Here is a 16,586-nt window from a genome sequence, read left to right on the forward strand (position 1 = left end):
CCCACACCTTGTAAAGCATTGAAATAGCTGGTTATTTATTTTTTTAATTAAATGCTGATTAATTAAATGGTGGCAGAACATTAAGAAAACCTTAGGATAAAAGCCAAAGAGAAGTGGTGCAATCCTGCAAGTCAGTGCAATGGGGTGATAGAGGTGACTAAGTGACAGGAATGAATGAATTTGGCTGAAAGTCAACACAATATATGTCTACAGTGGATACATTCATATTTGGATTCCATACCCATGCCATTGTATTATTATATTGTGGGTTTTCACACACTACAACAGAAGGACAGCATTCTTCATATTTAATTGTCTTCTGAGTGCATAACAAAGGGAGAAATTCCCAGGCTTAGGGCCTCTGTTGTTACATTGCTAGGAGTTTTCAGCATAGTTTAATGTTTGATTGCAGCTGGATTTAGTTCTGGGAGTTATTTTCTCCATGTCAGCCACCTAGATTAAAAAAAGGTAGCTAGCCATGGACTGTATTTCAGAGCTAAAGTCACATTCTTGAAAAACACCAATTTATCTTCACCTTGCACACACCACTCAGACTGGGGCCCAAAAACCCTCCTTTAAATACCTCCCACAAAGGAGTTACTGCAGTAAAGCACTGCAGATGTTGAGGCTGCAACAACTTTATCAGCTTTTATTTGCTTTCAATTTACAGACATTGCAATTTTAGTTCCTATTCATTGCAGTGATACAAAGAAGTTTCTGCCATTGCTGAAATATATTGATAATAGTAATGAAAAGAAAATTTCAAGTACAAGGAGTCCATGCTTTAATATGCCCTGCATAGATCACTAAATTTTAAAGGCCACTGGGTCATGTAGTCTTACATTTTTAAACAATAGGCATAGAACTTTGGTGTAGGTCATTTAAATTTCTCTGCTTTCACTTCCAGCTCATGAAAATAAATTTTTGCAGAAAGGATGATCTCTTATACAACCCATCTGAAAAGCATCTGTTTGGCTATCTCTATACCACCCTGACTTCATGTCCCATCATTTGCAGTAGGTGACAATGTCATTTCAGGACCATTTCATGCTTCTGGCAGAGATCAAGCTTCTTGGTTTTGTTTCATGACAAACTCAGAAATTCATGAATCTCAGTAAAAATTCCCAGAAAAAGAAAAAAAACTAAACCAAACCAAAATGGTATTTTTCCAAATAGTGAAAGAGGCTTTTTAACCCTTAATTTGTGGAAGCATTTTCCATTTGGCCAAAAGCCTGTCCATCTATCTAGGTTGGGGAATATTTACTCAAAATACTTATTTATAGAGGCTCAAATGAATGTGAGGACAAGAGCCAAACACCTGCCCAACATGCTGGTGTCCTGAGATGCCAATCAATGTATTTGGTCCCAAAGGGAATTGTAGCAAGGTTTGACCTTATCTGATCAGCATCCTCAGTCTCCTGCAAACTCATTTGCTGACAATTTCATCACAATGTGAGTCTGGTAATTCTGACTTGTATGGAACAAATGGTTGGAAACAACCTTTTGTTAGCCCAGACTGACAGAGGTCAGATATTTATCTCTCTAATAGGCAGAACACATATAAAGGCTAAGTCTCGAGGTAACATAATTCTCCAGCTTCCAAAGCAAGGAGTCAGGATTTTATAAATGTTACAGATTGGTGCAGACAGCAGTGGAAGAGTTGTTACACACAGCTCAGTACTCAGGGAAAAGAAGATTAGAATCACTACAAGCAACATGAAACTGCAAGACAAAAATCCAGTTTCCACTCACTACACTCTTCACAGCTTAATACCAACAGGAATTTCATGGGAACAAAATCTTTGGATCCAACACCATATTCCCCATCAATCCAAAGATTTGTGTCTTTTTTTTTTTTTTTCTTCATGTAAAAGAAGAGACAGACAGACACTTTTGGACTAAATCTGAATTTTTCAGAGAACTCTTAAAAAAACACAAAAACAACCAAGTTTCAGAGACACTGAGCACCCACACTCTGTTCTGGTTTGTTCCTTGAAAACTGCCTGGATTCCTCGGAATGTACTTTAGTGTCCCCTCTTATACTTCTATATAGGAAAGGTTTTCTGTATGGTTTTGGTTTAGCCAGAATGTATTTCAGTGCAGGGAATGCTGCCCAGTCAGAAAAGATGTGCATTTTTCTGATTTCTGGGACTATCACCCTACCAAGTTTTCTAAATCAAGTATCCCACTAAGGATTCCACTTTTCTCTCTCTTAGTTCATTTTTCTCCAGCCTATTTTACCTTGTTTTCCTACCCTTTCAATACCCCTTAGCCACTTAATTCCTCATCCATCCCATCAGCTGAGATCACTCTGTGCTGTGCAAGGTCTCTCTCATTATCTTCCCTTTCCCCTCCCCATCACACATCCCAATGCCCCTGAGCAGATTCCAACAGCTTGGCTCTGTCACTCCAGCCTTGGAAACCTACACCTCTAATTCTGCCTCAAATCATCTTAATCCCCCCCAATTCTCAATTTGTGTGTCATAATCCTTTCCATCAAATCTTGCTACCGAGGTTCTACAATGCACTCAACAATAAAATAACTTTGATTTGCAGCCATGTTTGCCTCAGGTGGGAATTCCAGCCTTGACCTAATGTTGTCCATGATGGAATTGATACCATGATGGAATTGACACCATTCCTGCTGTGGCCAAGAATGGCTGCATTTGAAGAACTACAGCCCTTGGTAAGAAAACACACATTTCCTTTTTTCAATCTATATTTTTTTAATCTTTCAATTTATATCCTTAATTTTGGCATTATAAATAGCACTCTGGTGCTTAAGGCATCTTCATTCACTTCAAGCACCTGTATCACATTGAGCAGTTTACACTACAAGGTAGAGAGAAAATCCCAAACTTCCTTGGCCATATCCTTATTACTGAGTGAGAGATCTGCCCACAGGGAGGAAAAGAAACCCTTGGCAATGGTATTCCTCCTTCTCATCTAGTTCCTTAACAACTAGAAAAAAAAAAAAAACATTTGATGCTTTATGTGGGACAACAAGGGTTGGATGTGGGAAAAACAAGGGAAATTTGGCAAGTCACCTTTCACTCAGCTGGTTTTTAGGGCTGTTCACTCTGGTTTGGGTCCATCCCTCACCACCATGCCAAGAAGTCAGAGAGCATCAGGACCTGCACCAGGACCTGCTAAGCTCGTTTTCTGCAAATTTATTGGAAATACCACTATCATCAACTTTAATGCTTTTATCCAACACCCAGGGCCAAGACACAGAGTTAAACCTGCCAAAATCAAGAGCTAAAAGAACTCTTCTCTCTCCTACTTGCCTTAAGAAGGTAATACCCACTTTCTAATGAGAAACATTGCTTTTAATCAGAGTATGTCTTCCAAATTACAATTATCGATTTACTTACTCTTTACCTATGAACAGTGTTTGAACACACTGCTGCTGGGGGGCCAAAAAGTTAAATCACAGAAAAGAAATACCAGTTAAAATAAATGTTAAAAACCAAATGAAGACAAAGAGCATTAATAACTACCACCACCCAGAACACACAGACCAGCTCAAAAGACTTAAATGTCACGAATGAAGACGTATCACAAAAAAATAAGAAAATCTTCCCTGAAGGACAGGGGAAGGAGAAAATGCAGACCCAAGGAGGAAAGGCTGACTGTTTACATACCTGTTTTCAAAATCACTTCAGACACTAGGGAAAGCTGGAGTTGGAGGGGTTTGAAATCAAGTAAATATACACCAATACCTGCTGGAGGCTCCAGGGCCATAACACCTCATGGCAAGGGAATCTTACTGTTGGCTCCTTTATTAAAAAGGAGTTAATATTTCATTTGTTTGAAGGTAAATGACAGCTGCTCTAGGATCACTGGAGTTCATGATACCTTGCTACTGTTATTACATTTTGATTAAAGTTTGTCACTTTAGGTGTGTCTCAATTATAATGTGCTCTGTAAAGATTCTCTTCCCTGTCACAAATATTGCAAATGGTTTATTTCCCATGTATATGTTAGAGAAAGAGATTAAGCTCATCCTTTAAATCTCTACTGCTTGGCACAGAAATTTTCTGATTTTTTTACATATTAAAGCACAAAAATCTGGAGATAAAGCTGCATTTTTACAAAAATCAGGTTCTTCTGAGTATGAAATTGGTTATCTTCAAAAGATGCATTACATTTACAACCTTGCTAATATCACCTCCTTGCACAGCCTGACTGTACAACCTGGTTTCAGATGGGCAGCCCTCATACAATCTTGAATTTAAGCTGCAAGTATTATCACTCCTGTCATAACTGCTATAAATAAAATGGAACAATGTCAAAAGATGCTACTCAGCACAGAGGCAGGGATGGAATTTTAAAGGAGCTCTACAAAATTTGCAGCAAGGTCTGCATTAAAAAATAAGAATGTAGATTTTACATAGGGAGGATGTATAACTGCAGAATTTGAGAATTAAAAAACAAACAAACAAAAAGCTACACTCAACAGTATTCTGAGAAAAAACTGTTAAAATGTTAAAAAAATTACCAGAGGCTTTTTCATCTGTTTATGGCCCAGAAGATAAAAGCTCTAGAGAAAAATTAAAACAAGTCCTAAAGCCATTACAGTTGCATTTTAATAATGAATTTCTCTACGCTGACTCGTGCATGCATTATTTGTTGTAGTTATTGCTTGTTTTCTGTATTAGCTCAGGCCGCCAGCTCGACTGCATAAATGTTAACACACTCAGCAGTTAAAAAGCTTTAATTCAGCATCCATCTAAGATATTTATATTTTCTCTCCTCGAACAGTTTCTCAAATTTCAGCTGTAGTTCAAGAATTGTTGAAAAAAATGGAAATAAACCTCTCCCTCTCAATCAAACATTTAAAATTACATTAAAAAAATTACAGCCTGGTTCAAAAGGTAATACTAGGGCAGGATTTTAAAAAAGGCTCATTCAGAGCCATTCCCTACTTTCATATAAGTGGCAAATTTGCCACCAGCTTCAGCCAGAGCTGATACAGAATTGTAATCAAGCCCTGCAATGGATTAGATCTGCCCAAAGACTGAGCTGAAAAGGGAGGCTGTGACAGGGAACATCCCAACTGGCCCAGCCCACTCTGAGAGGGACTTGGACCAGTGCTTTTGGATGACAAGCAAGCTATTCTAAACCCCACATCACTGCATTAAACACACACATGTGGAACTGGAATCATAAGACAGCTCTTCTCCAGCACAGGAATGTTTTGTAGGTAAATCCCAGCAGCTCAGGGCCACCCAGTTGAATATGCACAGAGTGTGAGCTGCCTCTCAGGGAACCAGCTTCTTAATTAATCCCTAATTAAAATGATCCTCTTGAGACAGACTGCAACCACTTACCTCATCCACGTTCTCAAAGGCATTGATGATGTCGTATGGTAAACAGGACAGGAGGTCAATCACAAACCACGTCTTCAGGTAGTTCATCCGTATGAGCTTGGGGTCAGATATCACCTCTCCCCCAGGGCCAACAAAGGTCGTGTGGAAGTTCAAAACAATGTCAACCAGAAAAATAACATCCACCACGCTGTCCAGCACGAGCCAGGCAATGTTGTTCTGCTTTGTCTTGAAGGACACGTTGTATGGAACCATGATGGCTGTGTAGAAGGTCAGGATCAAGATGACCCAGTCCCAAGTGGTCTTGAAAGCACAATAGTGGAGTATAATGTGTGGTGGAGTCTTTGGGGCTTCTTGCTTGTACTGAGGGAGAATATCAGATCCCAGCTGGAGAACCTGTGAAAGACAGAGAAGCAAATGTCACTGTTTTCAATTAATAAGATCCAGTGAGGGGTCTTAGGGATTTCTGTGAGGAGCAGCATGAAGGTGGGACTGTGCTCGTTGGACATTGCAAGGCAACCCACAGTTACTGAATTATCTGATTTATTTAGGTTGTGTGCAGGCAGCTATCACTCACTGAATGGGAGCAGCATGGCATCTGAGGATACTCCTGCAAAAAGGGAGGTCTTTGCAGCTGGACTGAGGGAGCCATGCAAGCAGTGAGGGAAGAGAGGCTCCATGAAGAGGTTTTGGCTACTGCTACACAAACTTATGCTCTGCAGTTATGAACATAATGGTTTAGGTTTAGGTAGGAAGGGACCTAAAAGATGATCCATCTCCAACCCCCTGCCATGGGCAGGGAATCTTCAACCAGACCAGTTTGCTCCAAGCCACATCCAACCTGGCCTTGAACACCTTCAGGGATGGGGTATCTACACCTTCTCTGGGCAACCTGTGCCAATGCCTCACCATCCCCACAGTGAGGAATTTCTTCCTAACACATAATCTAAACATGAATACTCATTTATGTATTGAACTGTTGCAAGATTAATTATTTGTGCCTGACCTCTTTTTTAAACCACTGCTGAGCCAGAGCAACACCCTATCAAAAGTGAAACAGACCCCAGCAATGCTGGCTGACCTCCTAAAATAAGGCATCATGTGCACAACTTCTGCCCTAACATTCTGCCAATATCATGTTTTCTTCCTATTTTCTTCCAAAAGTTGTTGCTCCCACAAGCTCAACATCACAAGAGGGTTCTCTTTTATTTCCTGTAATTAGTTCTCATTTTTTTGCACAGGACTATAATCTCCTGCATGCTCACTGTTGTAAAATGAACTGGAAGCACTGCAAAAACCTAGCCAAATTCACTTAAGGCATTCCCAGCTAAATCTAATTACCTCTTATCTCAGAAACAAAGGCACAAAGGAACACACACGTGGCAATATATTACACTGACAACTGAAAGATCCACTTGGGGATACTTTTGGGGATCTCAAGTCTGTATGGGATAAAATAAATCATTACAGCAACTTTAAAACTCATTTCAGCCCTACACCTGTCCCAAACTGGGGCTGATGGACCATATTTCCAGGGACAGCTGGATTGGAAACAGCAGCCTCAGATGTGTCAAACTGATCACACACAGGATGCTTCCTCAATGGAGAGGAGCAAATGGCTCTGAATAAACTGCACAACTGAGAACATAAACTCAGGCACCACTGATAGCGATTCTCTATTAACTCTTTTAGATGGTTTTAAGAGAAAGCTGTTTCTGAGATCAGACAAAGTCTGGCTCTGCTTAAAATCTCTTCTCCAGGAATCACCAAGGGACAACAGCAGCAGCTCCCCTCATTCTGTGCTGGAGGATGTGGCTTCCCAAGGTGTCACATCTGGGTCAATGCCAGGCTGAAGGGATGCAAACCTGCTCCTGCCTACCCAGTCCCAACCTCCCTATCCCCCCTTCCACACTCCTATAACCACTGGGGCACACTGGATTTGCTGGTGGATCCATGGGTTTTTCCCTGGAATTAAAGAAGTGATCAACACAGTCATTTTTTCACAGCAACCTTGTGAAAGTTTCTTTCAAAGCCAAAATTTTCACCTGCACTTAACCCACACCATTTTGGCTTTGCCTCATAGTTTGGTTGTTATCTCCAGTTATCTGTTTGGACTCATCAGTGTCCAACACTGATAAATCAGCACTGGGCCTTCTTTCCTTAGTTTCTTCAGGCCTATTTGTTCCCTGCCTTTTCACTGGGGCAGGAGCTGGAAACATCCTCACTAGAGCTGGAATAATAAGCTACTTAGGGCTCAAGCAGAATGTGATTAACATATGCTTGATAGTTCCTGTGCCTCTGGTGCTGGAGTGCCTGGGAGCTCCCACGATACTGTAAAAGCATAATTATTATTCTTAACATAATATCATGCTGAGTTTGACATGGTGAGTGGGTGGCAAGTGGCTGTGGAGACCACTGAACTATAATGATTATTTCTTTCATGCTGCATGAATTTTTAATTTTAAATCACCAAAGAATACACAATATCTTGTTAGTCAGCTGAATTCACCACAGACTGTCTGAATTATTCCTGTGTACAGCTAATGAAAATGACTGATAACTGCTAAGTCTGATAAGGTGAGCAGTACATTATGCAAGGGATGAGCTATGAAGATAAGGTTCCTGCTCAGACACAGAAATATGGAAAATGGGGTTTGTACAGGGATGGTGAACTTCCATTCAGTCTGCCTTCCTCACAGAACACTACCTATGAAGCACTTTCCAGCCATAAACTACTTGTAAGGGAGGAGTTTGCACCCTCTGCAAGCAACAATTCCTGAGTACAATATTATCCCACCTATTCCTGAGCACACCTACTCCCTTACCTGAGGTTTTGCTGCTGCATGATTGAAATCTTCCTTGCTGTGACCTAATGCCATTTCTTTTTCTCTTGCTATAGTTGTCCTGGTAAACAATTTCCTCCCTCATTCTATGCAGCTGCTTTAGATTCTTTTGAATATTGTTACTGTATCTTCTCCAGTTTTCCCTTCTCCAGAATAAATCAAAAATTGATATAACAGGATTTACAGGAGATTGAAATGCCGTGCATTTGGAAAGTGGGAGCTGTCAGTAATCCAACATTGATCCAAGCTATTGGTATGAGATCATTCAAGGGAAAACACCACATTGCCAACGCCTGAAAAATGTGGGTTTCCATTCTGATAATCTGAGCTTTTATTATCAAAGTTCACTAAAACCAGAAAGTGAATAAAAAAAAAAAAAACAAAACAAAACAAAAAAACATTTAAAGCTGCTATCAGTTCTTCAAGACAAGTTCTCTGGCACAAGGGCTGTCGTTTACAGTAGCCCATGTATTTTGACCATGTATTTTTGACCCATTTATTTTTCATTACCAGTGGCCATGAAGATGAAAGCAGCACCTCTGTTTCATCAGTTACCCTGAAGTATTCACTTGATGCACCACCTGCACTGTTAAGGAGATATTTGCAACCTGCCAGAGACTTCATTTCACGAGTTCTGAAGATAAAAGTGATGAGTGAAATCCTGCAGGAATGCCTTTGCAAGAAAGTTGAGATTAGAGGGTATAGATGCATTCCCTGTGCGTGTGCAACCCCAGGGACCCAGACAGGGATGCTTCCAAAGAGGTTTCTCAAACAATCTCATTTCCCTGGCAGAGGGACTCGAGGACATCAGTCCTGGTTCCATGTCACTGTGAGACAGCATGAGGAGCAGCACACTGTGCACCTCAAGTTACGGAACAGCCAGGAAGGCAAGGATTCTGTGCTCAGAAATTTGGTCTGTGGTAAGATAGGAAAAGGCTGTGGGCAGCCTAGACCTAAATAAGCTACAGCTGTGCCCCTAAACAAGCGAGATAAACACCTTTGTTAGAGAATGAAGCAGAGAATGTGAACGTGTCTGACTGACCAGAAAAGGCACCTGTGGATGGTTTACTAACTAACTGTAATGTAATAAGGAACACCTGATATGCATGTAAAGAAAGGGTATAAAAAGGTGTACCAGGAACCAATAAGGGGCTGATGCCTACCTACCACAATTATGAATGTCAGCCTTTGAGTCCACTGTCAAGGGACATTTAAGTAAGTGACTTCCAGAGAGTGCTTTTATGACCTGTCCTAAAAACATGGACTTGCGACATGGTGCTGCTTTGGGACAAGTAGAGGTAAGGCTGAAAAAATCACTCCGGAAATATTTTCCTCTAAGAATATAATTTACCAGTGGGAATCTGGGTTGGTTTTCCTCCCCTCCCCACCCTGGGAAGGCAGCAGGCTGCTGTCCACCCCACTTACTTCGGCCAAGCGGGAATGCTTGTGCACCACCTCCGCCTTGTTCATGGGCGTCAGCTGCTGCAGGACGCTGCGGCTGTTGGTCAGCGCCCGCGTCAGCCGGGCAAACTTGGTCCATCCTGCAGGAAAAGAAGGAAACCGTGTCAGAAATCACATCAGAAATACTCAGGCCTCACCCAGTGCTAGCAAATCTCCTCTGTGCTTGCTGACATTCCGTCTCAGAGCTGAATGGTTTCTCTAAATTGCCGCACAGGCTCCAGGCTTAAAGAGCTTGCAAAAGAGGGAAAATACTGCTCCTTCAAGGCAACCACGGGTAAATGTGAGGGGAATCAAAACGTTCTTTCTTCTGGGGACATTGTGTTAGAGGGATGACATCGTGTTTGCAGCCTTCTGGGGACATCCTCTGCTGCTGAAATCTAATTCTAAGCCACTGAAGTTCATGCAAAGGCTTTCCAAGTCTGCAAATCCTGCTGTAGGAAAAGCCTCCTGAGCTACAGAAAGGCTCCTGCTGATTCAGGATGGCTGGAGCAGCCCCAGTAGTCTGATCCTTAAGTCTTTACTGGTTTTTGCCCCAGCTAAACTTCAGGGACAAAAGTAAAACTTAAAAAAGAATCCAACCAAACTGCACCAGCAGCAATGCTTCAAACTAAAAAAAAAAAAAAAAAAGTCTTTATAGTCAGATTAATAACTTGATTTTAAATGACTTTAAGAAATACATTTAGCTATTATACTAATGAGAAACAGCTGCTTTAATTGTAGCCTGAGACCCACACACTGGGCTGCCCCTGAGGAACATTTTCCTGCAGTGCCCAGCAAGGAGCAGTTTGTTACTGACAGCAGCACCAAGCCAGGATGTGTCACCAAGTCATTCCTGCTGGAAAAACACCCCAGTGTGACAGCTGGTGTGGGTGCATCAATGGGTGGGGTGGATGGGTGCAGCAAAGAAATCACCAAGATTTTCAGCAGCATAGTATCTTGGTATTGAGCAGGAAAATTGAAAATCCAAGTATCTTCAGGAAGGAAACAGGATACTGAAGGAGATGCTCAACATTCAGTTTAGCCAGGTATAATTTTTTTTTTTTTAACCAGAGAGTTGTGGATAAAATATCAAACAAGATATGAACAGGAAAGGGGCTCAGGAGAAGGTTTAACTTTCATTTAATTTGAATGCTGAGAAGGTGAAAACTGGGGAGAATATTTATATCTGAGAAAGGAAACAACATTTCTATGTTAGTCATTCTGGAATCACAGAATGGTTGGGTTGGAAGGAACCTTAAAGCTCATCTCATTCCAAACCCTGCCATGGGTAGAGACACCTTCCACTATCCAAAGTTTACCAAGTCCCATCCAACCTGGCCTGGAACATTCCCAGGGATGGTGCAGCCACAGCTTCTCTGGGCAACCTGTGCCAGTGCTGGGCTTATTCTTAAATGCCTTTTGCTGATAGGAGTCAGGGACTTGGGAATTTAAGGAAAGCCCTAGGGCAGACAAAATAAAGGGAACAGACAAGACAATAAAACTTTTTAAAAAAATTACAACTTGGTTTTGCCATTTACTACATACATATGGCATTCACACAAATGTAAATCCATTGTTCATCATTTAACAATCAGAACAACTCAAAATATCATGACATGACATGCCACCAGCACTGCACAAACATTTGTGTCTGGCTATTTATATGTGACCTCAAAAATGCACATAAAAAATTCACTGGGAAAAGGCAAAAATAGAAGCATTTTATTAACTTTTCAAATGTAAACTTGAAATGTGAGCTTTGGATTTGTCTCATGCTTCTGGAACTTACAGGGATATGCAATTAGGAATATGCACTTTCTGTATTAAACAAGGTCAAGGCAGACTACAGTGATCCATGAACTATTAATTCCTAGAAAAAAATCCTTGTGCTTTTCTTTTTCCTAATTGTCTATAAAACTGCAGGAAGGAGACAGGTTTAAGACAGAAGTCAAAAATGTTTTTTATCCTTCTAAACCAGCAATTTCAAAGAGCAAGTGAGCCTGGTAAGAGCATTGTGACAGCTCTGCCCCAGCATTTCCAGTAATTGCTGGAGGCCACAGTGCACCCAGGTGATTTATTTTGGGTCACTGCAAACGCACAGCAAGAACCAGGGGCAAAGAAGGAAGGTGTTCACCCACTTCCAGACCCATGTGGGTATTTACACACACAGACACACAGTCATTGTCCTCTTTTCCTGGGAAAAATACTTCCCTGTGGTCCATAAGGACAATTCTGGGCCAGTCCCCAATCTTTCATTTGTCATTCTGCCTCACAGCTGACGTGAGAGTGATGGGAAAGTGCTCAGCGAAAACAAAACCAGCACAGTCAAACTGCTGGATAGAGCCTCAGCTGCTCTCACTTGTCACATCTCGGGGTTGTCAGCCCCTCCAGCTCCTGACAGAAACATCAGGATGTGCAGCCAGGAGAAGTGCAAAGCTCTGTACCTCAGGAGGTACAACCTCATGCACCAATATATGCTGGGAAGTGGTTTGGCAGAAAATGGTTTGAGGATTCCCAAGGGTCCAAGCTGAATCCATGCTGGAAATCCTTGGCTGATCTAGACAGAGAGCTGCCAGCAGGTCCAGGAAGGTGATCCCTACCATCTCCTCCTCACTGTGAGGCCAGTTTCTTTGGGACTGGGTCTGGTTAGAGAAGGATTTGGAGAAGAGTCAGAGGCTGCAATGACAGGAGATGCTTCATGTACTCTCCAGAAATCCTTGTCATGGTGCTCTGCAGGCTGGGAGATCCCACTCACAAAAATTTGGGGTTTAAAATGCCTCTCCTATGAAAGCAGGACCAGCAAGAAACCCCTTGTCACTGTTTTAGGTAAGAAAAGCATAGAATTCCTGGGGAAGTTAGGGAAGATGGAGCAGTGAGCTGCATACCAGCCAACAGCAACCCTTTTGCTGTAAAAATAAAAAGAAAGGAAAAACTATGATTTTTTTCCAAATGCTTCCTTACCACCATGTGAGATCATCAATGTCGTGTGAAAGAAAGAAGCCACACATTTTAGCATTCCAGGTTACCACTCTGCTTGTCTGGTCTGACCTCTTCTTTTCACAGGACAAACCATTTCATGGTGTCCTTTCTCCACCAAGACCAAAGCTTTGCTTTGTGCCAGAGCAGACCTTTTGCAAAACCCTTCCAGCCTCATTTAGAGATTTCACATTTTCAGATTTCTTTCAGCCTTGTGAAGCCCATGATTCTGGACATTGGAAGCACAGAATACACTAACATGACTTTTTTTTTCCTCCAATTCAGCACAAAGTACAGCATTATTTTACCTGCTCCAATCTATCCATCTGCAATAGTGTGGAAAAAAAAGTATCAGGTTCTTTTGTTTCCTATTTACAACCCAAGGGAATTAAAAACACAGCAACAGCAAGATGCTGGGTTAGGAGTGGGAAGGTGAAAATGTATACAGGCTGCCTTGTGTCTGAAATAATCTGCACAGGGTACATTTCTCTGTTTCTTGACCTTGTTGTAGCCTAGACAAGTTCAGAATTATATTTAAAACCAATGGGTATGTTTAAATAGACCAGGGAAAATTTGTATAGCTGCCTACTGCTGTCAATGTTCCTTCAAAAGATTCTCTCCTTTCTTTTCCTCTATAGACAGAGACTTGAAAAGAATGATAATTTTATCCCAACTATTAGTGACCGCCTGTCCTCACAGATATTTTCAGCCTGGAAGGAGTAAAGGAGCTGCACATATAGCAGGTGCAAAAGGGGCAAAAAAAAACCAACCCAGACTCGTGAGAAAATGCAACATTTGTGATGCTCTTTTCAGCTCAGCTGGATTGCGTCTTTCTTCCACAGCACTATTTGGAAAAAGCACCTGAATTTGCATCATTGCTCTCAGATTCTTGGGGAAAAAAACAGCAGCAGCAGGTCACACCCCAGATCAGGCCAGCAGCTGCTCCTCCTTACAAGAAGTTAAACTGGGTGCTCCAGACAAAGATGTGAACTACCTCAAATGGAAAATTCTGGAGTAGCACACACATGAAATGATTCTTTCCCCTGGTTCTCTTTAATTACTTTCTTATTCAGGGACAAAGCAAGAAGCATTTGTTCCCCTGCTTTAAAAAAAGCCCTCATGACCTGCATTCATTCTCAGGTTCCAAAACAAAGATCTTTTAAACAGAAACCTAGCAAAATATTTCCCTGTTTCTATCCATTATTCAAAGTAAAATTACTGCTTTCTCAGTAAACTGGAGGTTTAACAATTACAAGAATTGGCCAGGAAGGAGGCAAGCATGCTGATAGACATGGGATAAACTGCTCTCTTCTGCAATGCTGCCCTTCCAAGGGTGCAACTTTCTTCTTCCCCCTGGCATTTTAGACACAATTAAATATTTTACATCCATGAAGTATTCTCCATGTCTCTTGCCCTAAACAGAACAATTTGACAGCCCTTTGACTGTGGGTCTGAGACAGAGATGACTTTGTGGCATCCTTCACTCAACAGCTGAGCCAGAGGTTTCTCTGAAGAAAAATGAAAACAGGAGTAGTAAATTAATTAAAACAAAAGTAGGTTTGTTTTTTTTTTTAAACCTTAGATGCTGGAGACACAACCTTGGAATCAGAAGGATTTCCAAGCTCACAAAGCTCACAAAACAGAAAATATTTTCAAATGTAACTATACGCAGGTGATAAAACCCTTAGAACTCACACCATAATTTAATTAGGGGTTGAAAATTTGCAGTCTCTCTGACTGGGTTTGTGTACAGTTCCAAATACAGATCTAACCACCCAGCCAGCAGCCACACTGAAAAAAAAATATTTAGTTCATAAACTATATTATGTTATTTTAAAGCTAAATCCATACATCAGAGTTTATGAAGAATTTAAAATCTCGAGGTGAAATGTCAATGTCCTTTACAGTGCACTTGCTCTGAAAAACCTAACCATGACTCGTTCCCCCTAATAAAGCATTAGTGTAGCTCCACTGGGCTGCAATTAACCTTTTTGTCAGGGTTTGTCTGGTCTTAAATAATGATGTCTTTTAAATCAGTGTAACAGGGAACTATCCCCTACCTTAGACTGCAGGGAAAACACTTGGGTTAAGAATTATATTCTGTTGAGAAAAACGATTGCAGAGGGCAATTCCAGCAGTGCTCATGTTGATTCCTGCCTGCAGGAGTGCTGGGAAGAGCTCCTGACCAGGGAAAGATTGCTCTCCTCTCACTGTGAAGCACGAAACAGTTAACAGGCAGAATGCTTAAATAATATATAATTTATGGCTTACCCACAAGGGCAAAGAGCTCTCACTGCTCAGAGTTAGGAATTGTGGAATTCAATTGGTAACATGGATTATCCTTTGGCATAAATAGTTAGCATGTATAAATTCCAACTATTTCTAGACTTTCAAGCAGTAAAATCATTACAATGGCTGGCTGTTTGCTCTTTACTGCAGGCAAAGTATGTCTGAAAGAGTTCACTGTCTCTTTGAAAAACTTAATAATCCTGGTATTGGTTTTTTTAGAGAGAGAAAGAGAGGGATAAACAGGATTTCTGAATAAACAGATTAATAGTCAAACAATGTTCAGCCATTCCCATGATGCAGTAAAAATATCTGGACTGAGAGTCTGTTAAAATGAAATTCAAAATACTGGGATAAATTTCTGGAATTGGAATTCTGTGTGTTCCACTGTCTCCTAATGCACTGTACCCCTGGGATGATTTTTATGTCCAACCTCCCTTCTTGCTCAGTGTTCTTCCCAGTTACCATCCACCCACTGCAACTGCTGGGGAGCTCAACATGGATGAAGAACTAATGGGTAATCTTGGGCACATCATTTTACCTCCCTGAGCTTCAGTTTCTCCTCCTTAAAATGAAGATAATGCTAATTACCTAATCTGCAAGCCATTTTGAGATCTACTGATAAGAAGAGCTAAGATTTATATAACTCTAGACTACACTTGCTACACATTTTAAAATTACAATCTATTTTTTAATTTAGTTCTCAGCCTGAAATGTGCAGTGCCCAACTTCTTACACTTCTACTTTCTGCAACTAAAACTAAATTTTATACACACATACAGGGCCATTGGGGAATTACTTCCCATAAGTGTATGAAACAAGTGCAAATTTTGAGAAGAAGAAGGAAAAAAAAACCCTAATTACTATAAATGTCAGTCAATTAGCTTTTAGGAGTTGGTCAGATAGCAAAGTGCTCATCCCATCACATCACCTCATCCTGGTTCTGCATTTGACTCACCCCAGGGACACAGAGTGGCCAAAGCTTCTTGCACAGCAATCTTCACCAAATTGACACCGTGTGACACTCTCAACAAGCTATTTAGACCATGCAGTTCTTTGAATTGCAGGTTAAATGGGTGAAGAACCTGCTGCTTGGGAAGTATCAAACAAGGAACAGTGGAAAATAGCAAAAATTCATTACTGAGAGCTTTCCAAACCCCAGTGGCCAGGAATCCTGCTCAGTGCTTGTCTCCACGGTTTGGAAGTCCTTATAAAATGACTGATAGAAGTGTCAAATGACAGGAGGATTAGAGGAATGTTAAACAGCAGTGAGGGCAGTCAGGCAGGAGGATGTGCTTGGTAACTGGGCACGTGTCATTAAAATGTGTTTTAAATGGAAGACAGTCAGCTGGGGAAAAGCAACGCAAATTGTAACTCCAGCAGGGAGGGGGAAATGTCCCAAAGAAAGAACAGCTCTGAAAAGGATCCAAAGGTCTTGGTAGATGAGCAGTTCAGCATGTAATTGGCTTTGGCAAAAAGTCACCTGCTCTGTGGATATATGACAGTAAGAACTAGCCTTGGAGAGGCTGAGCAGTGGGCAATAATGAGGAATTAGCTGGAAACCCCCCTGGCCACAATAATTGCTGCAGAAACTGATTGAGGACCTGGGAGGCTGAAATCCAGGCCACCACAGCTTCAGTCCTACTGCTGCCAGTGAGCTGGAATAAAGGGCAGCTAAACATCCATGTATCTGCCATCACCAGACCTCCAA

At 41.3% G+C, this 16,586-nt stretch overlaps 1 protein-coding gene across 1 annotated transcript in view; it reads right to left on the minus strand.

The window, feature by feature from the left end:
* KCNH5 (potassium voltage-gated channel subfamily H member 5) overlaps positions 1-16,586 on the minus strand; it is a 155,320-nt gene that overhangs the window by 108,119 nt on the left and 30,615 nt on the right. Inside the window, exons 5-6 of the mRNA XM_085061131.1 lie at positions 9,599-9,714; positions 5,334-5,726 (exon numbers count right to left, since the gene is read on the minus strand). Coding sequence (XP_084917257.1) covers positions 5,334-5,726; positions 9,599-9,714 — 509 coding nt within the window. The remainder of the gene's footprint in view (positions 1-5,333; positions 5,727-9,598; positions 9,715-16,586) is intronic.

Source organism: Lichenostomus cassidix, chromosome 5 (genome assembly GCF_008360975.1).
Source record: "Lichenostomus cassidix isolate B80296 chromosome 5, HeHo_3.0, whole genome shotgun sequence".
In the NCBI taxonomy this organism is placed as follows: Eukaryota; Metazoa; Chordata; class Aves; order Passeriformes; family Meliphagidae; genus Lichenostomus; species Lichenostomus cassidix.